General features: G+C 38.8%; 1 protein-coding gene across 2 annotated transcripts in view; it reads left to right on the top strand.

Moving 5' to 3' along the window:
• col18a1a (collagen type XVIII alpha 1 chain a) overlaps window positions 1-27,500 on the top strand; it is a 245,130-nt gene that overhangs the window by 115,035 nt on the left and 102,595 nt on the right. The window contains exon 1 of one of the 2 annotated variants that reach the window (XM_061926549.2): window positions 24,869-25,365. The exons of the other annotated variant lie outside the window; for it this stretch is intronic. Within the exon in view, the coding sequence (XP_061782533.1) occupies window positions 25,026-25,365 (340 nt within the window). The 5' untranslated portion in view covers window positions 24,869-25,025. Of the gene's footprint in view, window positions 1-24,868; window positions 25,366-27,500 lie in introns of those variants that run through there. 2 annotated transcript variants of the gene reach the window in all.

Genomic DNA, 27,500 nt, shown 5'->3' with positions numbered 1-27,500 from the left:
AAGACCTCATAAATATTGATATAAAATCATAATTGATTGATTGATTGAAACTTGTATTAGTAGATTGCACAGTACAGTACATATTCCGTACAATTGACCACTAAATGGTAACACCCGAATATGTTTTTCAACTTGTTTAAGTTGGGGTCCACGTAAATCAATTCATGGTATTCAACGCCTGTAAAGTTCATTAATAAGGTTGACTACCTAAGACTGCCTACACCCCCTATTGTCACGACTGGGACTGTGGCGTGGTTTGTTCTCCCGAGGTGCAAAAGATTTGGACCATACGTGGCGTGAAGGGGAGTACATGATTTATTTAAACACTATAACTACAAAAAAAAAAGGATCAAACAAAAGGCGCGCACAGGGGCGGAAGTACAAAACTTGACTATAAACACAAAACTTGCACAAAGGCAGAAACTATGAACAATTAAACAAAACTTGCAAACTATGGCATGAATAAAGAAAACTTACTTGGACGAGAAACCGGCATGAAAAAAGAGCAGCAAGGGTCTTAAGGGTGTGTGGAGAGTGTGCAGAAGCATAAATGCGGTATGTCGCCAGAAAGACAAACTGAAAACAATGAACTTAAATACTACAGACATGATTAACTAAAACAGGTGCGTGACTCAAAACGTGAAACAGGTGCGTGACGTGACAGGTGAAAACTTATGGGTTGCTATGGTGACAAACAAGAGTGCACAATGAGTCCAAACGTGGAACAAGTGAAACTAATGGGTAACCATGGAAACAAGACAAGGGAGTGAAAAGCCAGAAACTAAAGAGTCCAATAACTAAACAAAACAAAACAAGACTAAAACAAAACATGATTACACAGACATGACACCGATCAAAAATCCAAAAGGGTTCCTTCAACCTGCATAGGAGCAAACCTAACTTCAAACATTTCACTCAACACAGACGTCATAATGTCGTCAAAGCATTTTGGAACAAGGATTTGATAGACACAATAAATCTATCCGTGGCAGAATAGTAGAACGTTATGTACAAGTTTCACTTTTGCATCTCATTGCATGTAGCTGTGGCGCGTTCAAAGACCCTTGATTAGAGTTAGAAACAGAGGAGTCACTAGTTTTTAAAGACAGGGGTAGACTTAACCCCCAAGAGATACACTTATAATAATATAGTCATAATAATAATAATGATAATGATGTAATATTATGATTCATATTATCCACTTATAATAATAGTGTGTGTATCAGCTGATCTCTACTTTTCACACGAAAGTAAAGGAAAACTTGACAGATGTATAATTATATTTAAGTGAATAATGACTACACTGACTTAAATTGATATTCTGGCCACTTTATACTGAATGTGTTGTCACGCATGGAGCTGCACACTTAGTCACAGTCTCGCCCTACGCTCTAAGGTACAGCTCCCGCATCCCTCTATTTATTCAGGAGTTCCTCAGTCAACATCACTGAGGCCGCCTCTAAAAGGAGTGGTCACATATACAATGCATAGCAGCTCCAGTACGCACAATACGTGACGGAATGTGCTGGGGGCCTTGTGATTTCGCCGTGTCTCTGCTTCGTCTGCGTGCTGTCGTCTTACCTTCGTTGAGGTCCTTGAAGTCCTTGGCTGTTAGCGGGCTAAAACAAAGATTACATAACCCCTCAGACAAGAAGTTTTGTCCTTGCACAGATAGAAAAAGTACAGCTTGAGCACAATAGCTAATAACTATAGCAACGGACTTTAAGCATACTAAAGTTGTGTGATAACTTACACATAATTATTTTAACATAAATATATTAACAAAAATAAATGTACTGCGTACAATTACATATATTTACACTTGAATCATCTCTAGTAATAAAAATATTATATCATCATACATTTCAAAACAATGTTAATGTTCAAAATAAAGATAAATACTTAAATAGCTGCTTGACTTTTATGATTTTAAAGCAAGTAATCCAACTGTTCATGTAAACTTTTTACAGTAAAATGTCTTTACAGTAAAATCCACTTTCAATATAGAGTAATAATACACTATAAAATTCAACAACCGTAGATTTTACAGTATAAACAACTTGCATGAACTTTTATGTAAAAAAAAAAAAAAAATGTTATAAATAAAAATATATATATATATATATATATACATATTAGGGGTGTGGGAAAAAATCGATTCGAATTCGAATCGCGATTCTCACGTTGTGCGATTCAGAATCGATTCTCTTTTTTTTTTTTTTTAAATCTATTTTTTTCAAATCTATTTATTTATTTATTTATTATTTTTATTTTTATTTTTTTAATGAATCAATCCAACAAAACAATACACAGCAATACCATAACAATGCAATCCAATTCCAAAACCAAACCCGACCCAGCAGCACTCAGAACTGCAATAAACAGAGCAATTGAGAGGAGACACAAACACGACACAGAACAAACCAAAAGTAGTGAAACAAAAATGAATATTATCAACAACAGTATCAATATTAGTTACAATTTCAACATAGCAGTGATTAAAAATCCCTCATTGACATCATCATTAGACATTTATAAAAAATGTAAAAAAGAACAATAGTGTCACAGTGGCTTACACTTGCATCGCATCTCATAAGCTTGACAACACACTGTGTCCAATATTTTCACAAAATAAGTCATATTTTTGGTTCATTTAATAGTTAAAACAAATTGACATTATTGCAATCAGTTGATAAAACATTGTCCTTTACAATTATAAAAGCTTTTTACAAAAATCTACTACTCTGCTTGCATGTCAGCAGACTGGGGTAGATCCTGCTGAAATCCTATGTATTGAATGAATGGAGAATCCTTTTGAATCGGGAAAAAAATCGTTTTTGAATCGAGAATCGCGTTGAATGAAAAAAATTGATATTGAATCGAATCGTGGGACACCCAAAGATTCGCAGCCCTAATACGTATATATTTAAGGGGTTTATGTTCTATGTTCCATGTTCTGGATTAGTGTTGTCCCGGTACCGGTACCAAAATGTATTTCGATACTTTTCAGTACGTTTCGGTACTTTTCTAAACCAAGGGGACCACAAAAAAATTGCTATATTGGCTTTGTTTTAACAAAAAAATCTTAGGGTACATTAAACATATGTTTATTATTACAAGTGTGTCCTTACATAAAATAGTGAACATACAAGACAACTTGTCTTTTAGTAGTAAGTAAACAAACAAAGTCTCCTGATTTAGTCTGCTGACATATGCAGTAACATATTGTGTCATTTTCCATTCTATTATTTTGTCAACATTATTAAGGACAAGTGGTAGAAAATGAATTTTTAATCTACTTGTTCATTTACTGTTAATATCTGCTCACTTTCTGTTTCAACATGTTCTATCTACACTTCTGTTAAAATGTAATAATAACGTATTCTTCTGTTGTTTGGATGCTTTACATTAGTTTTGGATGATACCACAAATTTAGGTATCAATCCGATACCAAGTCATTACAGGATCATACATTGGTCATATTCAAAGTCCTCATGTGTCCAGGGACATATTTCCTGAGTTTATAAACATTATATAAATTTAAAAAAAAATGAAAGAAGATTTTGTGATGCTAAAAAATGGGACCCATTACCTCCCTGCTCGACACTCAGCATCAAGGGTTGGAATTGGTGGTTAAATCACCAAAAATGATTCCCGGGCGCGGCCACTGCTGCTGCTTACTGCTCCCCTCACCTCACAAGGGGTGATCAAGGGTAATAGGTCAAATGCAGAGGCGGTGATGGACCGGTACTTTTTAGAGGCGGTATAGTACCGAATAAAATTAATTAGTATCGCGGTACTACACTAATACCGGTATACCATACAACCCTATTCTAGATATGTTGATATCGTATTTAAAAAAAACATTTAAAAAATGTTTGTTGTTTAACCAAAAAGTTGGTTTCAACCGAAGTCATGCAATATTTTTTTTTTTTAGCGCATGTACACGTAACAAATGTGTGTGCATGGGGCTTCAACATTGGGGGCCCTTTAGGAGTCTCGTGTATGGGGGCCAAGTATTTGGTGCCCCTGGATTCAACTGCCTGACAGAATTTATGGTTACTAATAATCATATTTTCCCCAACAAGCGCTTTCTGTTGTTTCCAGTATTATTTGTGACACTTGGGTATATTTGTGTGTGTGTGTTTTGTGCGACATGTGCGTAACATTTAGGTCTGTTTCCTATGACAACCCCGAGGGATTTTGTTCTGGCCAGGGGACCCATTATCTAATTGTGTGTGTGACAGCTATAATCAGACCCAGGTCATAGCTGTTAAACAGAATATATTATGCATGTGTGCAAAAGTAAGTCGAGAAAATTGCATTCTTTAAAGCTGCCAGTAGGAGGAGACTCCTCCCCACTGACTGCAACATGATGCATTCAAAATGATTAGAATTTGAACATTGTACAAATTATGATTATGGAAAAGTGGATGTAAAGTCTGTCAACTCGCGTCCAACTGTGCATGTGTGTTTGGGTTTGTTCGACATAAATATTGTTGAACATTGTGTGAATGTTTTTTTGCTACACTTAACATTACACGTACACAACATTGTTGTTGTTTTTTTGTCCTATCATGATTTAACATTGGATCTAAGTGCTTTGTCTATCATGAGCTGCTGGTCGGTCGTTGACAGGCCGATTGGTCGTCATGTTTGATTTTCCCCAGGTGTGTTTATGTTTGGCGACCACCACCTGCATGCATTTCCTTTTTTGACGTGCGCTGGCAAAGATGTGAGATAGCGTCCATGCAAAGTCGCCATTCCTATTATTGCAAATGATGCATACTAAAAATAAACCGAGTCGTTTTGTATGGCTTTGTAAGCGCTCTACTTGCACGTTACTAAATATATATATATATTTTTTTTTTTTCAGATGAATCACATTAAGGTTATTAAACAAATGCATTCAATAACCTGCTACATTTTCCTACGCTTTGAACCCTGCGGCTCATAAAAAAGTGCGGTTAATTTATGGATTTTTCTTCGCTGACGTCCACGAGGCAAAGAGTTGTCATACAACACTTGCAAAGACACTGACAAGTTGTGTTATTGTTAGCGCTACGGTGCCATCTTTCCGATGAGTTTGCTCACTCCAGGTGCTTCTGGGTGAATGTCTAGTGTTTCCCGCTGTTTTACCATGAATTGATTTACGTCAGGGGTCCCCAAACTTTTTGACTCGGGGGCCGCATTGGGTTATACAGTATATATATATATATATATATATATATATATATATATATATATATATATATATATATATATATATATATATATAAATATACATACATACATACATACATATATATATATATATATATATATATATATATATATATATATATATATATATATATATATATATATATATATATATATATGTATATATATATATATATGTATGTATGTATGTATGTATATATGTATATACACATATACATATATATATATATATATATACATATACATACATATATATATATATATATATATATATATATATATATATATATATATATATATATATATATACATACATACATACATACATACATACATACATACATATATATCAAATAATGTTGATCATTTTAGATGCTCTTTGGTATTTCTGATGGTTCTGATGAGAACAGGCTAGAGGAGTCTGTACCAAGTTGTGGACAGCAGAGGGAGGTATTTCCCCACATCAAAGTATTGACCTTCCTCTTTGGTTTCAATACATACATGTTGTGTGGCAAACTTAAGTTTCTGCAAGTTCCTTGAAAATTACAACGTTTCACACACTGGGCCCTGTGGGAAAGTGGAATTGTTCTTCCTTTCCGACATTGCTCAAAAACAGCTGTTGACAGCGCGGGGACGAGGCCATGGTTGTCCATCATCTCTCTCAAGGCGCCAGCGGGGCATTTGCTTTAAAAAAGCAAAAAAACAGTCTTGTTGCACAGTTCAGATAATAAAGTTGTGTCTTCAGCTGTTATTATGCACGCACACACACCATTTGCAGACAGTTCGACAGTTGTCCTCGAAGTAATGATAGCACGGCAGATAACATTTGGTAATCTCATGCAAAAAAAACCACTTTTTATGTCCTTATGCATAGTGCTTGAAGTTTAACACAACCAAGTAAGGTGCACAGCTGAGTTGTCTACTTGTGTGTGTGTGTGTGTATACATGTATATTATATATATGTGTGTATATATCATATATGTATGTATATATGTGTGTATATATCATATATGTATGTATATATGAATATATACATACATATATATATATACATATATTATATAAGTATGTATATTTATATAAGGAGGATTACCTCCAAATTCTTCAGGACTACCGTATTTTTCGGACTATAAGTCACAGTTTTTTTCATAGTTTGGCCGGGGGTGCGACTTATACTCAGGGGCGACTTATGTGTGAAATTATTAACACATTACCGTAAAATATCAAATAATATTACTTAGCTCATTCACGTAAGAGACTAGACGTATAAGATTTCATGGGATTTAGCGATTAGGAGTGACCGATTGTTTCGTAAACGTATAGCATGTTCTATACGTTATAGTTATTTGAATGATTCTTACCATAATATGTTACGTTAACATACCAGGCACGTTCTCAGTTGGTTATTTATGCCTCATATAACGTACACTTATTCAGCCTGTTGTTCACTATTCTTTATTTATTTTAAATTGCCTTTCAAATGTCTATTATTGGTGTTAGGTTTTATCAAATAAATTTCCCCCCAAAAATGCGACTTATATATGTTTTTTTTCCTTCTTGATTATGCATTTTCGGCAGGTGCGACTTATACTCCGGTGCGACTTATACTCCGAAAAATACGGTACATAAAATCATCAGCCCGGAGGTTGGGTCTTGGGCGCAGTTGGGTGTTCCAACAGGACAATGACCACAAACACACGTCAAAAGTGGTAAAGGAATGGCTAAATCAGGCTAGAATTAAGGTTTTAGAACGACCTTCCCAAAGTCCTGACTTAAACGTGTGGACAATGCTGAAGAAACAAGTCAATTTTAGAAAACCGACAAATTTAGCTGAACTGCACCAATTTTGTCAAAAGGAGTGGTCAAAAATTCAACCAGAAGCTTGTGGATGGCTACCAAAAGTGCCTTATTGCAGTGAAACTTGCCAAGGGACATGCAACCAAATATTAACATTGCTGTATGTATACTTTTGACCCAGCAGATTTGGTCACATTTTCAGTAGACCCATAATAAATTCATAAAAGAACCAAACTTCAAGAATGTTTTTTGTGTGGCCAACAAGTATGTGCTCCAATCACTCTATCACAAAACAATAAGAGTTGTAGAAATGATTGGAAACTCAAGACAGCCATGACATTATGTTCTTTACAAGTGTATGTAAACTTTTGACCACGACTGTATATATATATATATATATACGCAACAACTAATCGATTAAATCAATTAAAATGTATTATATAAATAGTTGGCGATTAATCTAGTCATTGATTCGTTGGATCTATGCTATGCGCATGCGCAGAGGCAATTTTTTTTTTTTTTTAAATTTTTTTTTTTATTTTATTTTTATTTTTTTGTAATTTTTATAAACCTTTATTTATAAACTGCAACATGTACAAACAGCTGAGAAACAATAATCAAAATAAGTATGGTGCCAGTATGCTGTTTTTTTCCCCCCCAATAAAATACTGGAAAGGATAGAAATGTATGTATATAAAATGTTTGTCTCTTTTATCCGATTATCAATCGATTAATCGAAGTAATAATCGACAGATTAATCGATTATCAAATTAATCGTTAGTTGCAGCCCTAATATATATATATATATATATATATATATATATATATATATATATATATATATATATATATGTATGTATATATATATATATATATATATATATATATATATATATATATATATATATATATATATATGTCATGGTAAAATGGTGACTTTACTGTGGTTTTTACAGCATCTTTCTCTTAATGAAAAAAATAGTACTTTTTTTACTGTAATAAACTGTAGTGCCGTTTTGAGATTTACAGTAATAAACCGTAAAATCTACAGTTGTTGATTTGCGGTAAAAAAAACAAATTTCTTTTGTTTACAGTAAAAAAAAAAAAACACATGTAAATTTTACAGTAAAATTCTGCCAACTGAGCTGCCTTTTTTATTATTTTTTTTACCATAAAACAGCAATACTGTTTTTCCTTCTACAGTAATATATACTTAATTTTGAGGTGAAATAATTGCAACTTACCATATTTTTTTTACATTTTAGTTTTTAAAAAATCTACTAATAAAATGCTTTAAAAAATCGTGTAATAATAGTATTAACTGTTAGAATCGGCCCTCTGGGGCCAAACATAACTGCGAAGTGGCCCTCAGTGAAAACGACTTTGACATCCCTGTTCTAGTATATTGATTGATTGTATTTAAAAGCCCAGTGAGGGACACAAGTTAGAAGTTAGCAACAACTATAAACTCTATGAACTTTGCATTAATTGTATTGGAAATATTTAGAACTGTTTTTGCCCCTATTCAAATTCTATTCTATTTTTATTGTAAAAAAAAAAAAAAAAAAAAAGTGAAAATGCATGGTGTTATTACATGACCCCTTCCTCCTCCCTGCACCGTAACTGCTGCTCAGGCACCGCGGGCCACATATTCTCCTGTTGTTACGGAATGTGTCTTATTCACGCGGACAGCCGGGCTGTTTCTGCTTGTCTGAGCAGGACTGTGGGGGAACCCTGCAGGGCTCCGTCTCTTTCGAGAGGATGGCTGATTATTCGGTGAAAAAGACTCAAAAGACTCCGTTTAGGGGTTTCCGAGGGCATTGCCCCCAGGAAACTGGTGAATGAGAAAGAGGCTAATGAGTAATGTGTCATTTTTGTATTTACAGTATCTGCGGGGGAGCTGCTAAGGGGTTCATTCAGCAATTAGGGCAAGCTACTCATCCATGTTAGCTAAGAGTTTAATTGTTGAAATGTTCATCCGAATTAATACTACGAGAAAGTACTATGTCATTTAGTTGGGTGTCCCAATTCGATATTATACTATATGTCCGATATAAGCAAAAAACAAGTATCGGACGATATTGGCTTGCATTTAATATCTCTCAGTGACGTGCAGTCACTAGAGGGGGGGGGCCTCACCTGCCATCATGGAAAGAAAGAAAATGTAAAAAGAAAAAAAAAAAATTAAATTGTTATATGTATATGTATCCAATGATTATACTATAAAGTTATTTTCCATTTAACTTCACCAGTTTTAGATTATTTTTATTCAAAATCGCTGAATTTTCACATTTGCCGTTCAAATACTGAGAAGAGACGGTGCGGTGATCAGCAGCCAGTTGAGGCACGTCACTCAGTGCCTCAACATGGACGGACTCGGCTAATTGCTGGCCTGCTGTGCAGTGAGACCGTATTGCTATATGAACTATATTATACATTTCCATAGTTTAGTTAGCTGAGGTGTATAATGTACAGTGTATTTTGTCAACAACTGTATGTGTGTAACGTATTTCTTATGCTGAGCGATCATAAAACGGCTGCAAAAGACGCACTGGCTGAGGCTCCAGTAATCCCGCCTCCTGCACCCCCGCCGTAGAATTGTTATATCAACTAAAGCCCACACTTAAACTTTCCACGTGCAAGATTGAATCTATTTAAAAAAGTTATTTCATAAGAAGCCAAAAAGTGCAAAAACAATAATGTTCGTGTTGGAGGAGTTATGAATGACTGCAGGGCCACAACATTAAGTACACCTGCAGACTGCAGGTGTATCTAATTCACAACTCCTCCAACACGAACATTATTGTTTTTGCACTTTTTGGCTTCTTATTAAATAACTTTTGTAACCTATTTTTATGGGCTTTCCTATTTGTGATGTTACGTTCCTGTTATGCGCTGTTATACAGTATATGCCTTGAGCTCTTATTTTGAAGGCGCCAAGAGCGGAAGTGATGACATGTTGTAGTGGAGCGGAGGTTTTTGAAAGAAGGTAAATAAAGTGGTCCTCGTGTAAACTGGAGCCTCCGTGTTTGTTATTTTGTAGTTTCATACAGTATAGGCGACATTTATAAACCCTCGGTTACACTTTTTTAAATAGATTCAATCTTGCACGTGGAAAGTTTAAGTGAGGGCTTTAGTTGATATAACACTCCTGTCAGGGGTTGCGTTAATCCAGCACAACAGCGGCAAATGGACTTTATTTATAAGTAAAGGTAAGACCATAATAACGTATTTTTTTATCAAATGTGCTTTTTTGTGTGCTACAGTTTGTATGTGTAAAGTTAAAGTTAAGTTAAAGTACCAATGATTGTCACACACACACTAGGTGTAATGAAATTTGATGAAAGGAGCTTGCTTATTTTGTACAAATCTTGCCGAATTTTGATCAGAAAGTTAAATTGCACTCACTGTCCAAGTAGCTACTGTCACACACATTGCTCGTATGTCTATAGGACTGTGGAAAGAGTCTGTGAGAAACAGGACCCTCTCCTTTCCTAATCTGATAGCGGTGACCTTCTGACCTTCATTCTGTTAGCCAACCCCCACCGCCTCCCTTTCTGAAACACAATCACTCGTTGGAGGTCTCGGTCATTTGAATCTATCAGTTGCATGATTGGTTGGTCTGCTGCTGAATGGCCCCATAGTCTATAGAACAGGGGTGTCTGAAGTGCAGCCCGCGGGCTGATTTTAAACAGGACACATTCGAAATACATTTTAACTAAAGAATAAAAACATACACAAGTGAAATAAAACAGCAAACAGGCGTAATATAATGAGAAAGAGTGGAAACGTTAAAGCCAATACCCCAAAGCTGGATACGCAGGCTTTTTGGGTTTTTTTGCAAACCCAAAACCAGTGAAGTTGGCACATTGTCCATCCATCCATCCATTTTCTACCGCTTATTCCCCTTTGGGGTCGCGGGGGGCGCTGGAGCCTATCTCAGCTACAATCGGGCGGAAGGCGGGGTACACCCTGGACAAGTCGCCACCTCATCGCAGGGCCAACACAGATAGACAGACAACATTCACACTCACATCCACACACTAGGGCCAATTTAGTGTTGCCAATCAACTTATCCCCAGGTGCATGTCTTTGGAGGTGGGAGGAAGCCGGAGTACCCGGAGGGAACCCACGCAGTCACGGGGAGAACATACAAACTCCACACAGAAAGATCCCGAGCCTGGTGTAAATCGTAAATAAGAACAGAATACATCCATCCATCCATTTTCTACCGCTTGTCCCTTTCGGGGTCGCAGGGGGTGCTGGAGCCCATCTCAATGATTTGCAAATCCTTTCAGACGGGATGGACTGATGCAAAGTGGAAAAGTGTTCTGTGGTCCGACGAGTCCACATTTCAAATTGTTTTTGGAAACTGTGGACGTTTTATATATATATATATATATATATATATATATATATATATATATATATATATATATATATATATATATATGAATATATGAGGTGGCGACTTGTCCAGGGTGTACCCCGCCTTCCGCCCGAATGCAGCTGAGATAGGCTCCAGCACCCACCGTGACCCTATACATATACATATATATATATATATATATATATATATGTATAGGGTCATATATATAAAGCATTTAGGTTTTCAGCACCGAAGGCTTGGAATAACCTACAATCGAACATTAAACTTCAAACCCTAGTTACGTTGAATGAGTTTAAAGCTTCTGTGAAAGGATTGCAGTCTACCTTGTCTGTATGCACATGTGTCATGTGAGCAAGTTTTAATGTTGTAAATGTGATGTTTTATGTATTTGTTTACTGTTTTTAATGTAACCTTGCTGCTGCCCTCTTGGCCAGGTCTCCCTTGGAAAAGAGATCTTTGATCTCAATGGGATTTTACCTGGTTAAATAAAGGCTAATAAATAAACATATATATATATATATATATATATATATATATATATATATATATATATATATATATATACAATTATTTTTCATTTTAGGCCCATTTCCATACAATCAGAAGGAGCTTTTTAGTAACCTGTAACATTTTATTATACCAAATAATAAATTGGATGGAGTTGTCACCCCAGGAATCGTAATCTGATCGAATAATTAGGTGCCAAAAGATTTACACCACTATTGTATGTCGTCTCCTTCCAGCTGTTTCTCGGTCAAACACACCATCAACACTTTCTGCATATTTTCATGGATAAATGTCCACTTTTTGCATGTTTTCCCATACATTTATTTGTGTAGAAATGGATGGGATAAGTTAATAAAATATCATGTGACAATACAATAATTTACTAAAAAATGTGTAATAATGGAGACAAATAGAGATGTCCGATAATGGATTTTTTGCCGATATTCCGATATTGTCCAACTCTTAATTACCGATTCCATTATCAACTGATACCGATATATACAGTCGTGGAATTAACACATTATTATGCCTAATTTTGTTGTGATGCCCCGCTGGATGCATTAAACAATGTAACAAGGTTTTCCAAAATAAATCAACTCAAGTTATGGAAAAAAAAATGCCAACATGGCACTGCCATATTTATTATTGAAGTCACAAAGTGCATCATTTTTTTTTTAACATGCCTCAAAACAGCAGCTTGGAATTTGGGACATGCTCTCCCTGAGAGAGCATGAGGAGGTTGAGGTGGGTGGGGTTGGGGGGGGGGTTGAGGTGGGAGGTCGGGGGTAGCGGGGGGGGGGGGGGGGTGTATATTGTAGCGTCCCGGAAGAGTTAGTACTGCAAGGGGTTCTGGGTATTTGTTCTGTTGTGTTTATGTAGTGTTACGGTGCGGATGTTCTCCCGAAATGTGTTTGTCATTCTTGTTTGGTGTGGGTTCACAGTATGGCGCATATTTGTAACAGTGTTAAAGTTGTTTATACGGCCACCCTCAGTGTGACCTGTATGGCTGTTGACCAAGTATGCCTTGCATTCACTTGTGTGTGTGAAAAGCCGTAGATATTGTGTGATTGGGCCGGCACGCAAAGGCAGTGCCTTTAAGGTTTATTGGCGCTCTGTACGTCTCCCTACGTCCGTGTACCACTCCGTACATACATACATTTTACTTTTTCAAACCGATCATTTCCGATATCACATTTTAAAGCATTTATCGGCCGATAATATCGGCAGTCCGATATTATCGGACATTTCCAGAGACAAATTATGTCAATAAACTGCTATAGGTTCAAAAATGTTCTGTATGTTCTCACTCACAAATAAATGTTGAAAAAGTGGTTAGTTTTGGTTTTAACTCTGGTTTTGTCAACGGAAGCGGTTGTCAGTCCGCCAGGGATGTCGTCATAAACGGGTTCAACTGTATATTATTCAGCGAGATGATAATTGCAACATGGCTACAACTTGAAGGAGAAGTCATATGACAGATTTTATTTCCAGACATGAATGGTGGAGGGATGATGAAGTGAAGCCATATTTTGGAGCCATCAAAGCAGGCAATTAGTGCTGCACCATATGGTCTCAGCACTGTGTCAGTGTTTACAGCTGCGACATGCTGTGCGACTGTAGTGTGAGCGTGTTTGTGTGTGTCTCAGTATGCACGCACGTTGATGTCCGCCATGTGTCATCTCCTTCCAGTCTCTGTTTGTGTGTGCCGTTTCAAACCGAGAGCCTCGGAGCTTGTAAAACCGCTGAACATGGTGACGCGCAGCAACAGGTCAATGACCCCCCCACGTGCTGAAATAACACCGGCGATGGAGGGGAGGGGGATGCTATGATACCCTCAAAATGGTCGAAGTTCTACCAGGACCAGACACCAACATTTCTGTATTTTTCAACCTGCGTGACATGCGTCTCGGGACCCGCCTCCCTGTTTGGACAGCGGTTCCACTTGCTAAGGTCAAGACCCCAAATTGAAAAGGCCACAGCTGCAATACCTTCAAGGGGACCCGTGGTGATTTTATTTTACATTTAAAACACTTCCTTGTGGTCTAGATCAGTGATTGTCAAACTTGTACCACCTCAAAAAACAATTGGCCCCCAAAGTACCACCATAATCACCAACATTAAAATACAGTAGCATAGTAGGCTTAAGTCCATCCATCCATCCATTTTCTTCCGCTTATCCGAGGTCGGGTTGTGGGGGCAGCAGCCTAAGCAGAGAAGCCCAGACTTCCCTCTCCCCAGCCACTTCGTCCAGCTCTTCTCGGGGGATCCCGAGGCGTTCCCAGGCCAGCCGGAAGACGTAGTCTTCCCAACGTGTCCTGGGTCTTCCCCGTGGCCTCATACCGGTCGGACGCGCCTGAAACACCTCCCTGACCAGATGCCCAAACCACCTCATCTGGCTCCTCTCGATGTGAAGTAGCAGCGGCTAGACTTTGAGCTCCTCCCGAATGACAGAGCTTCTCACCCTATCTCTAAGAGAGAGCCCTGCCACCCGGCGGAGGAAACTCATTTCGGCCGCTTGTACCCGTGATCTTGTCCTTTCAGTCATAACCCAAAGCTCATAACCATAGGTGAGGATGGGAACGTAGATTGACCAGTAATTTGAGAGTTTTGCCTTCCAGCTCAGCTCCTTCTTCACCACAACGGATCGATATGCCGCACCAATCGGTCTTTCAATCTCACGATCCACTCTTCCCTCACTCGTGAACAAGACTACGAGGTACTTGAACTCCTCCACTTGGGGCAAGATCCCCTCCCCAACCCGGAGATGGCACTCCACCCTTTTCCGGGCGAGAAACATGGACTCGGACATGGAGGTGCTGATTCCCATACTAGTCGCTTCACACTCGGTTGCGAACCGATCCAGTGAGAGCTGAAGATCCTGGCCAGATGAAGCCATCAGGACCACATCATCTGCAAAAAGCAGAGACCTAATCCTGCAGCCACCAAACCAGATCCCCTCAACGCCCTGACTGCGCCTAGAAATTCTGTCCATAAAAGTTATGAACAGAATCGGTGACAAAGGGCAGCCTTGGCGGAGTCCAACCCTCACTGGAAACGGGTCCGACTTACTCCCGGCAAAGCGGACCAAGCTCTGACACTGATCATACAGGGAGCGGACCGCCACAATCAGACAGTCCGATACCCCATACTCTCTGAGCACTCCCCACAAGACTTCCCCCCAGAATGCCTTCTCCAAGTCCACAAAGCACATGACTGGTTGGGCAAACTCCCATGCACCCTCAACGACCCTGCCGAGAGTATAGAGCTGGTCCACAGTTCCACGACCAGGATGAAAACCACACTGTTCTCCAGAATCCGAGGTTCGACTATCCGGCGTAGCCTCCTCTCCAGCACACCTGAATAGACCTTACCGGGAAGGCTGAGGAGGGTGATCCCACGATAGTTGGAACACACCCTCCGGTTCCCCTTCTCAAAGAGAGGAACCACCACCCTGGTCTGCCAATCCAGAAGTACCGCCCCCGATGTCCACGCGATGCTGCAGAGTCTTGTCAACCAAGACATCCCCACAGTTTCCAGAGACTTAAAGAACTCGGCCGGATCTCATCCACCCCTGGCGGCCCTCGCACCGAGGAGCTTTTTAACTACCTCGGCAACCTCAGCCCCAGAAATAGGAGAGCCCACCATAGATTCCCCAGGTACTGCTTCCTCACAGGAAGACGTGTTGGTGGTATTGAGGAGATCTTCGAAATATTCCCTCCACCGATCCACAACATCCGCAGTCGAGCCCCCCGAGTTTCCCCTAACCCTAACCCAAATTGTCTAGTATGTTCACTATTTTATTTAAGGACCAAATTGCAATAATAAACATATGTTTAATGTACCCTAAGATTTGTTGTTAAAATAAAGCCAAAAATGCCATTTTTGTGGTGCACTTTATTTAGAAAAGTATCGAAAAGTACCGAAGAGTATCGAAATACATTTTGGTACTGGTACCGGTACCAAAATATTGGTATCGGGACAACACTACTCTATTCCCACTAAAAAGCGCCCTAAAAAACATCCACAAACATCCATCATCATTTTTTATAAACGCTTTAAGTATATATCAGTGGTTCTTAACCTTGTTGGAGGTACCGAATCCCACCAGTTTCATATGCGCATTCACCAAACCCTAAAAAATAAAAAATAAATGTTTCAAATTCAAGAAAAAGTTATGTTTTTTTACTGGTGCACAAAATGAACCGTGCATGAACAAAGAACAAAACCAACACAGTGCATGAACTCACAACAAATTACACACCTTACACACATTACCATGAATTAATTAACGTGGACCCCGACTTAAACAAGTTGAAAAACGTATTCGGTTGTTACCATTTAGTGGTCAATTGTACGGAATATGCACTGTACTGTGTAAACTGTACTGTTTCATATAATGTATTATCTTCCTTTGCAATCTGCTAGTAAAAGTTTAAATCGATCAATCAAACAACCTGCAAATCAGATGGAAAATTAGAGGGAACATTGTTTGGGGGTATCCATAATACGCTGATAGGGAGAAGTTTTTATTTACACGATAAGTCGGATGTGTCTTTACCTCCGTGGCGTAGGCTCCGCCGAACCCCTGAGGCCGACTCACCGAACCCCTAGGGTTCGATCGAACCCAGGTATATATATATATTTATATATATTTATGTATATATATCCTGTAGTAACAGACACAGTAATAGAAACATGTAATATTTTCTGAGAATACCTTTCAAGTGGACTATACTATGAGGCATGTATTAAAGGCCTACTGAAATGCGATTTTCTTATTTAAACAGGGATAGCAGGTCCATTCTATGTCATACTTGATCATTTCGCGATATTGCCATATTTTTGCTGAAAGGATTTAGTAGAGAACATCGACGATAAAGTTCGCAACTTTTGGTCGCTGATAAAAAAGCCTTGCCTGTACCGGAAGTAGCAGACGATATGCGCGTGACGTCACAGGTTGTGGAGCTCCTCACATCTGCACATTGTTTACAATCATGGCCACCAGCAGCGAGAGCGATTCGGACCGAGAAAGCGACGATTTCCCCATTAATTTGAGTGAGCGAGGATGAAAGATTTGTGGATGAGGAAAGTGAGAGGGAAGGACTAGAGGGCAGTGGGAGCGATTCAGATAGGGAAGATGCTGTGAGAGGCGGGTGGGACCTGATATTCAGCTGGGAATGACTAAAACAGTAAATAAGCACAAGACATATATATACTCTATTAGCCACAACACAACCAGGCTTATATTTAATATGCCACAAATTAATCCTGCATAACAAACACCTCCCCCCTCCCGTCCATATAATCCACCAATACAACTCAAACACCTGCACAACACACTCAATCCTACAGCCCAAAGTACCGTTCACCTCCCCAAAGTTCATACAGCACATATGTTTCCCCAAAGTCCCCAAAGTTACGTACGTGACATGCACATAGCGGCACGCACGTACGGGCAAGCAATCAAAAGTTTGGAAGCCGCAGCTGCATGCATACTCACGGTACCGCGTCTGCGTAACCAACTCAAAGTCCTCCTGGTAAGAGTCTCTGTTGTCCCAGTTCTCCACAGGCCAATGGTAAAGCTTGACTGTCATCTTTCGGGAATGTAAACAATGAAACACCGGCTGTGTTATCCGGCACAACAGTCAGGGGGTGCATTCTACGGCGGGGGTGCGTTATCCGGCACAACACCTGCCGCAATACACCGCTTCCCACCTACAGCTTTCTTCTTTGCTGTCTCCATTGTTCATTGAATAAATTGCAAAAGATTCACCAACACAGATGTCCAGAATACTGTGGAATTTTGCGATGAAAACAGACGACTTAATAGCTGGCCACCATGCTGTCCCAAAATGTCCTCTACCATCCGTGACGTCACGCGCAGACGTCATCATACCGAGACGTTTTCAGCAGGATATTTTGCGCGAAATTTAAAATTGCACTTCAGTAAGCTAACCCGGCCGTATTGGCATGTGTTGCAATGTTAAAATTTCATCATTGATATATAAACTATCAGACTGCGTGGTCGGTAGTAGTGGGTTTCAGTAGGACTTGAAGTCATCCAGTTATACAATTAAACACTTTTTGTTGGTTTGTAGTAGAAGACTCTTTTAAAAGTTCTGGCATTCTGGTCCCCAGTTAGCAGAGGATTTGAACTAAATTTAAAGAAAGTCCTTCAATGATTACCTTTTCCCTGGGCTGCACACGAGTGTCGAACACGCAACACTGCCGTTGCCGGCACATGAACCAATTAAATGTTAGCCAAACTCTCACTGAACCATGACAACTCCTTGTTTAATGTTTGGCATGTGGGAGATGGTCTCACACCGCGATCCCCAGCAGACGGAGGACAGTAAAACCTCTCTTCTGGCCTTCACATACTGGAAAGCTTTCAAGTATTCCAGCCCTAATTATCTCTTTCAATCCCAAATGCCACCTCTTGAAAACAGGAAATCTTCAGCTTGTGTTGTAATTACTCCTGTCGTTTGGAGTCAGTGGGGTAGACTTGAAAGGATTGGAAAGACCCCATTTATGGTGATTAAATTCGGTCGTTTTTTTTAAAGGTGTTTTCCAGCTGAGCTCCCTATTTTATGAACTGTGCAGAAAAAATACATGTGAAAGCATCGTCTGGAAAAATGCATTTGTTTTTATTGGCATTTTGTTTTAAATAAACAGATCACTCATTGTGTTTACTTTGGGGGAACTCAAAATATTGGCTCGGTGATGTTAGAAGTTGAGGTTTTGCAGCGTCGCGACATCAAAAGTGTGTGAACTGACAGTGTTAGCATACTCCTCGCTTACTCCCCACTTGGTTCCACTCTGAAGTAGAAAACATGAAGCCGTAGCATACTTGCCAACCCTCCCGGATTTTCCGGGAGACTCCCGAAATTCAGTGCCTCTCCCGAAAACCTCCCGGGACAAATTTTCTCCCGAAATTCTCCTGAAATTCAGGCGGACTCAGGTCCTCCACAATATAAAAAAGCGTACCTGCCCAATCACGTTATAACTATAGAATGATGGAGGGCGAGTTCTTGGTTTCTTATGTGGGTTTATTGTTAGGCAGTTTCATTAACGTCCTCCCAGCGTTGCAGACAACAGCAGTCACTTTTTTGTATACCGTAAAGCAGTTTGTCTGCCGTAAACAGCAATGTTGTGACACTCTTAAACAGGACAATACTGCCATCTAGTGCATTTGATGAAAGCACTTTTGTGCGTGCCACACATCAATGCATCATCAGAGAGGGTGTTCAGCATGGTTCGAAAAATAGTGACAGAGAATAGAACAACAATGGACAATTCAACCCTTAACTCAACAATGAGTAGATGAGTGTTATGTGTGTGTATATGTGTAAATAAATGAACACTGAAATTCAAGTATTTATTTTATATATATATATATACATATAATAAAATATATATATATATATATATATATATATATATATATATATATATAGCTAGAATTCACTGAACGTCAATATTTCTTATATATATATATATATATATATATATATATATATATATATATATATATATATATATATATATATATATATATATATATATATATGAAATACTTGACCTGGTGAATTCTAGCTGTAAATATACTCCTCCCCTTTTAGTCACGCCCCCAACCACGCCCCCGTCCCACCCCGACCACGCCCACCCCCTCCCCCCATCTCCCGAAATCGGAGGTCTCAAGGTTGGCAAGTATGAGCCGTACTGTGGATCAGGGGTCTTCAATTAAAACTGAGTAAGGTCCGTTTTTAAAAATGATGTCATAGTAAAAGCCCAAACCTCATCAATAAATGTAGTTAAATTTTACATCTCCCTATTAAAGTAATATTTATTTTAAGTTGATAAAATGAATTTAGCATTTACAAAACCCAAAACCAGTGAAGTTGGCACATTGTGTAAATGGTAAATCATTTTCAACCTATATTCAATTGAATAGACTGCATAGACAAGATATTTAATGCTCGAACCGAAAAACATTGTTATTTTTTGCAAATATTTGCTCGTTTGGAATTTGATGCCTGCAACATGTTTCAAAAAAGCCTTTTGAAGGATCCAAAATATGTCTTCACTTCATCATCCCTCCACCATTCATGTCTGGAACTAAAATCCGTCATATGACTTCTCCATTAAAGTTATAGCCATGTTCTAATTAGCGTCTCGCTGAATAATATACAGTTGAACCCGTTTATGATGACATCCCTGGCTGACTGACAACCGCTTACGATGACAAAACCAGAGTTAAAACCAAAACTAACCACTTTTTGCACATTTATTTGTGAGTGAGAAGATTAAGAATTTTTTTTTTAACCTATAGCAGTTTATATAATTTTTCTCCATTATTACACATTTTTTATTAAATTATTATATTTTCATATGATATTTTATTAACTTATCTCATCCATTTCTACACAAATAAATGTATGGGAAAACATGCAAAGAGTGGACATTTATCCATGAAAATACGCAGAAAGTGTTGATGGTGTGTTTGACCGAGAAACAGCCGGAAGGAAGTGACATACAATAGTGGTGTGAATCTTTAGGCACCTAACGATTCAATCTGATCATAATTCCAGGAGTGACAACTCCATTCAGAATTCATTCTCGATTCAAACCGATTCTTCCAATTCATTATTTAATATAATAACATGTTACAGGTTAACAAAATCTCCTTCTGATTGTATGGAAATGTGCCTATATTGTCTTTTTGAAAAATGTTCCTTATAAATATATGTACAGTAAAGACAAGATACTTAACATCCGAATTGGTAAAACGTTGTTATTTTTTTGCAAATATTGCCTAATTTGGAAGTTAATGCCTGCAACATGTTTCCAAAAAGCTGGCACAAGTGGCAAAAAAAGACTGAGAAAGTTGAGGAATGCTCATCAAACACTTATTTGGAACATCCCACAGGTGAACAGGCTAATTGGGAACGGGTGGGTGCCATGATTGGGCATAAAAGCAGCTTCCATGAAATGCTCAGTCATTCACAAACAAGGATGGGGGCGAGGGTCACCACTTTGTGAGAAAATGCGTGAGCAAATTGTCTCTCATTTCCTTGGTATTGTTGGAGCTGACATTGAGATTGGCTTGTTTTTGTCCTTTTTTTTGTTTACCTGCAGAAACCTTTAAATGTAGGCGTTTCTTGTCAAATCTTGCTCTCTGCGTATTTTTGCCGCGACTTAAAGGGGAACATTATCACAATTTCCGGAGGGTTAAAACCATTAAAAATCAGTTCCCAGTGGCTTATTTTATTTTTCGAAGTTTTTTTCAAAATTTTACCCATCACGCAATATCCCTAAAAAAAGCTTCAAAGTGCCTGATTTTAACCATCGTTATATACACCCGTCCATTTTCCTGTGACGTCACACAGTGATGCCAACTCAAACAAACATGGCGCATAGAACAGCAAGCTATAGCGACATTAGCTCGGATTCAGACTCGGATTTCAGCGGCTTAAGCGATTCAACAGATTACGCATGTATTGAAACGGATGGTTGTAGTGTGGAGGCAGGTAACGAAAACGAAATTGAAGAAGAAACTGAAGCTATTGAGCCATATCGGTTTGAACCGTATGCAAGCGAAACCGACGAAAACGAAACGACAGCCAGCGACACGGGAGAAAGCGAGGACGAATTCGGCGATCGCCTTCTAACCAACGATTGGTATGTGTTTGTTTGGCATTAAAGGAAACTAACAACTATGAACTAGGTTTACAGCATATGAAATACATTTGGCAACAACATGCACTTTGAGAGTGCAGACAGCCCAGTTTTCATCAATTAATATATTCTGTAGACATACCCTCATCCGCTCTCTTTTCCTGAAAGCTGATCCGTCCAGTTTTGGAGTTGATGTCAGCAGGCCAGGGAAGCTAGGGTCGATATTCTTCTATGCCATCTCTGTTGCAGCATAGCTTTCGTCGGGAAAGTGTGCGGAACAAACGTCCAATTTCTTGCCACTTTCGCATCTTTGGGCCACTGGTGTAACTTGAATACGTCCCTGTTCGTGTTGTTGAACCCTCCGACAACACACCGACGAGGCATGATGTCTCCAAGGTACGGAAAACAGTGGAAAAAACGGAAAATAACAGAGCTGATTTGACTCGGTGTTTGTAATGTGTTTGAGAAAATGGCGGATTGCTTCCCGATGTGACATCACGAGAGCAAATAATAGAAAGGCGTTTAATTCACCAAAATTCACCCATTTAGAGTTCGGAAATCGGTTAAAAAAATATATGGTCTTTTTTCTGCAACATCAAGGTATATATTGACGCTTACATAGGTCTGGTGATAATGTCCCCCTTTAAGTACCGTATATTTTGGAATATCCTATCATTTTCTCAAAAAATCAACATTGCGCCTTATAACCCGGTGCGCCTAAAGTACGTAATAATTCTAGTTACGCTTACCGACCTCAAAGCTATTTTATTTGGTACATGCTGTAATGATAAGTGTGACCAGCAGATGGCAGTCACACATTGGAGAAATGTGTTGATTGCAGGTTGCTGCCTGTTCAATAAACGACGCGCGCAAGTACTCGTAAGCAAGCCACACCAAAACTGTGATGTTTCATTGAGAATATAGAACATTAAACACGGCTCTTAAAAATTGGTCAAAATGTTTTAGCACGACTTTGGTAAGCTACGAAGCCGCACAGCTTGATGGATTGTCGGCGCAGTACGGCTACTGTAGTCAGACGTACTGTGCTTCAATTTTCAGGTGTTATTGTGGTGTGTGCATAAGGACTCCAAAATGACACCTATTTAGAGACATTATCTGGCGTTTTGTTTTGTTATATTATAAAAAAACAAGTTTTCTTACCTATTGGTACCTGCTGATGTGCAGTTGGGATCTGCATAAGTCGTAAACAATTGTGCGTCTGTCATTGTCAATAGTCCCTTTCTTATTCTCTATTCTCTTGTTGTGGGGCATTCATTCATTGCCATTTCTAATATAAAGTACAGTTCTAACTTATATCTGTCAGTAGACTCACTATGGAAGCGCTAAAAATTACCGGTACAACAAAGATGACGGGTAGAAGATGCTATCGAAGTGGAGGCACGTAAATAAGACGGTGCATCCGGTCAAACAGGGACTTGAAGATGCTCTGTAAAACAAATGTAGAAAAAAAAAAAAAATATGACCCCTTTAGTTTGCCTTATAATTCGGTGTGCCTTTTGTATGTAAATAGACCTGAATAGACTTGCTCATAAAATATGATACTTTTGTTTTTACACGCTTCTAAAGCCGGAATAAGTCCAGCGCCCCTGGAAAGTGAACCATTATATTGCCCATATTGCAGGGTTTCCAAACTCTAGCTCGCGGGCCAAATACAACCTGCAGGCGTCCTTAATTTGCCCCGAGAGATGTCAAGTGTTTGATAAGGAATTTGGCCCGCAGAGTCATTTCAATAATTTTATATTCCTTACAATTTTGATTCTGCAACTTTGCTGCCATCTTATGGGTAACGCGATTAATTCAGGTCAATGATTTTGAATTGTGCTCGGACGGACAGCACAACATTACTTATATGACCCAATGCAAACAACCTTCCCTAGTCATGGCTCAAAATAAAAATTATCCAGCACAAAAATCAACACACAAAACACAACTTGCTCACTGAACTTTGTGGATATTATTAAAAAAAACGTCCATACGCCAAAAAACTGATTTATTTTGGCGTCTCGTGCTTGCGTTTTTTTAATGACGTTTGTTTTTTTCAATGAGTATTGGAGATTTTCGTATGAAAAAAAAACTCTTGCAATATTGCAGTATAATAATTTTTCGGATGAGAGATGTCCACTCGAGCACCTAAGCCAAAACCCTTGTGAACATATATTTGTTTATGTTTGTGGAAATGTGGGGCTTTCTCAAGCTTTCTCCTTATAATATTCTACAGACCCTTTCTGTTTGAATAATATCGTGAACCAAAGGAATTCAGAGACTGAAACTTTAGGCTAATCATTATCAAAAAGGCAGCGTTTATTACCTAAATGTTTATTAACCAATCCCAACTATACACATTGTTTATTTAGGTTTACAGACTGACAAATGTTTGTTCATGGCTGACTGAATGTAACAGCAACTTGTTTTTAAAGACTTTAGCTTTTGACTCTGGCACATTTTACCACAACCTGTTTCGTGCATGGGCGATATATATTTATTTGACTTGCTTTGATTTGAAATGTTGTTGTTCAGACCAGATTTGGAGTAAACAGATCCCTTTTAAGTATCCGATTTGGATACAAAACACTACTGTCCTTGAGATGAAAACTGAGCTCTGGTCTTGTCTCCGATAAGATGCAGTTTGTTTATCTTTGCCATTTTTCACGGACACTTGATAGTAATGGAGGGTTTCCTGTCATCTTCTCTGTATGAATGCACAGAGTGCGATCCTTTTTATGAAAGACGCCATGCGTTCCTTTTATCACTCAAGCTGCTTCTGGCTGACGTCCAGGTTGTCTGTCAACACATCCCATTGTCTGTACTGGAAAATAAAGCCTGGATGGTTGTTTGAACAAGAATACATGTGGTATAGGTGCCTTTCATATGGACCCCTCAGACTGTATGCATAAAACCAAACATTTGTTTTATCCTGTTGAAGGTCACAGGTGAGCTTGAGTCTATTACAGCTAAATTAGAGAAAGATGCCAATCACTGGTTACATATATAAACAAATAACCACACTCACATTGGCAATTAAATCCCTGTTTCTAGTTTTAACAAATAGTCCTTTTTTCAAGCATTCGTACTGCGCACTGAAAAGAAAGACTGACATAATTCTAAGGTATAGGTCAGCGGGAGATCACTTTTCACTGACAAAAGGAGGAGGAGTTGCGAAGGGGGAAATATTGTCAGGGCAGCCAATAAGGAGCTCAGCTTGTCTTGCTCTCCCTCCTTACTATTTTGAATGGATACTCTTCACTTGTCTCCTGCAGACTTGAGAGACTGAAGAGACATCACTAGTTTGTGTGTGTGGTGGTGTGTGTGTATGTGTGTGTGTGAGTGTGTGTATGGAGAGTAGTGGCTGTCAGGGCATGTCACAGTTCACTCAGGGAGTCTGATCAAACAGGTGGATGTGCTCAACAATATGCCCAGGATGAGGACCATTTGTGGGATTTTGTTTTTGTTGACGCTTTGTGTGGCCTTCTCTGATGCCTGGTTATGGCCTTGGACTCGGACCACTACTTTGGCTCCGTTAGTGGATCATGAAGGTTCTGGCAGTCCTGTTGGTAATGGAGAAGTACCTACCGAGCATACTGAAAATGCTAGAGCACAGGTCTCGGAAGACAGACGGACAAACCAAAGCGTTACCCCGCCTTGGCAAGAGACTCAAACTCCTCAGCTGACTACCATTACACCGACAGTGGAGATTGATCACGCATCAGACAAGGGCACAACAACGATTTTGCCAAGCACAAGTGAACCTGGTAATAACATTTCCTCACTCAAAGCTATAGGTTCTGCGGAATCCAATCATGCTTTTTCAGAACTTGGATTTGGGTCTGAATTTGCACATGAGAGTTCAGGTCTTCTTTTAGAATCTGAATTTGCAAAACAGGATGCAATCAGCACAGAGTCTGGGTTTGAAACACAAAGTGTGTTTGTAGAAAACCCAAATAAGTCATTAGTGCCCAGTAACCGCTATAGGTTTGCCAGTGGGGGAAGTGTACTTGCTGAAGTTAATGATCCGACGTTTCACAAGAGTGCTGAGTTCAGTAGTCATAGAACTGAGGAGAGTGATAATGTTAATTGGGGTAGCTTAAATTGGAATGCAAATCAGTCTGATTTGACAGCTCATTCACGTGAAAAAGCTGATATTGCAGATTTATTAAACCAGGTTGTTAGCAGGAAATCTTCAGAAACTGTTCTGGTACCCGAGGAGATGCAAAAAGTGGAAATTCTCCACTCCGATGCTGTTGATTCTACAGAAAATCCACATAACTCTAGAATGAAAACACCTAGTGTATTTCCTACATTGGAAACGGCAAGTATGTTAATTGTACAACCAGCTATAGCTAGCAGGCAATCAGGTGGTACAATATCACCCCTATCTAGCCAGCACCAAGTCAATAATCAGGCTTTTCCAACTAGCAGGACAGTGAAACCTAACCAGATCTTAACATCAACACCAGAAAGTCAGTTAAAACCTAATCAAAGCTCTTCAAACACGGAAAGTTGGGCACCAGCCGGAAATGACAAAGACTCAGCTAAACCAGAAGCTACAAGTAAAACCCCGCATTGCTTAATGCTGAATACTACTCTTCCCTTCTGTTCGTCCATGGCTGGTGAGAAGTTTGTTGTGCCCAATCACCTCAACCAGACCAGCATTGAGGCAGTCAGAATGCTCCTAAATGACTGGGCTTGGTTGTTGAGGTCAAACTGTCACCATGATGTGGAGATGTTTTTCTGCCTTCTTTTGCTACCAAACTGTAGCTCTCCAATGTCGGTGTTGCCTTGCCGAAATTTTTGCGAAGTTTTAAAGGACAGTTGCTGGACGGTCCTGGACGAGGGACACCTCCCTATGAAGTGCGAAAATCTTCCCGAAGACAAGTATGATGGGTATCAGTGCTTGTCTGTTTTAAACCTGGAAGGTAATGACTGATTTCAATGAATACAAACTTGGCACTCATTTTAACCAGTTTTAAAATCCCTGTCCCCCAGTTTGTCTTTGATCCCAGGCAGCACCCCAATAAGTATCCCCATACACAACAAGATTATTCCTATTACATAAAGCATGCTTTGGTGGGGGTTTTTTTACGTTGTGGAATGGTCTGTCTTAGGGCTGGGCGATATGGACGAAACAGTACATCTCGATATATTTTTACTTAACCTCGATATTCGACATATTTCTCGATGTATTTTTCCGGTGAAAATATTTATATAAATATATTAATTTTTGAGCGAGATTCACTGAAATTGAAGTAAATGACAACAGTCAGTGGCACTTTTATTAACCAGTTAGTCAAGATGGGTATTAACAGCACAGAAAATAAAACTGTTTACATAGCACATAATTACATAACATAAATAAAATAGAAAAATACTTTTTCTACATAAAATAAATACCGTATTTTTCGGACTATAAGTCATACTTGACAACCCTCCCGAATTTTCCGGGAGACTCCCTAAATTCAGCGCCTCTCCCGAAAACCTCCCGGGACAAATATTCTCCCGAAAAACTCCCGATTTTCAGCTGGAGCTGGAGGCCACGCCCCCTCCAGCTCCATGCGGACCTGAGTGAGGACAGCCTTTTTTCACAACAGGGTGACAAGAACTAAATCATCCATACTAGAGACAAATTGTATTATTATGTTTATCTTACCTAAAAATAAATATATTTATTAATAAAAAAATTAAAAAAAATAAATACATTTTTACTATATTTTGCTAAAAACATCAAAATTAATTGTATTTTTATTTGTATTTTTTCTGACTCCTTATTACATCCAGCCATAGAATTAAAATAAACATATTTGAAATAATTAATTTTAAATTATCATAATAATTCATTTAAAATGACCATATTTAATTATTAAAATAATTGCTTGTTTATCATTTAGCA

The sequence above is a fragment of the Nerophis lumbriciformis genome, linkage group LG31 (assembly GCF_033978685.3).
Source record: "Nerophis lumbriciformis linkage group LG31, RoL_Nlum_v2.1, whole genome shotgun sequence".
Taxonomy (NCBI): domain Eukaryota; kingdom Metazoa; phylum Chordata; class Actinopteri; order Syngnathiformes; family Syngnathidae; genus Nerophis; species Nerophis lumbriciformis.
This window is presented reverse-complemented; position numbering and strand designations above follow the sequence as displayed.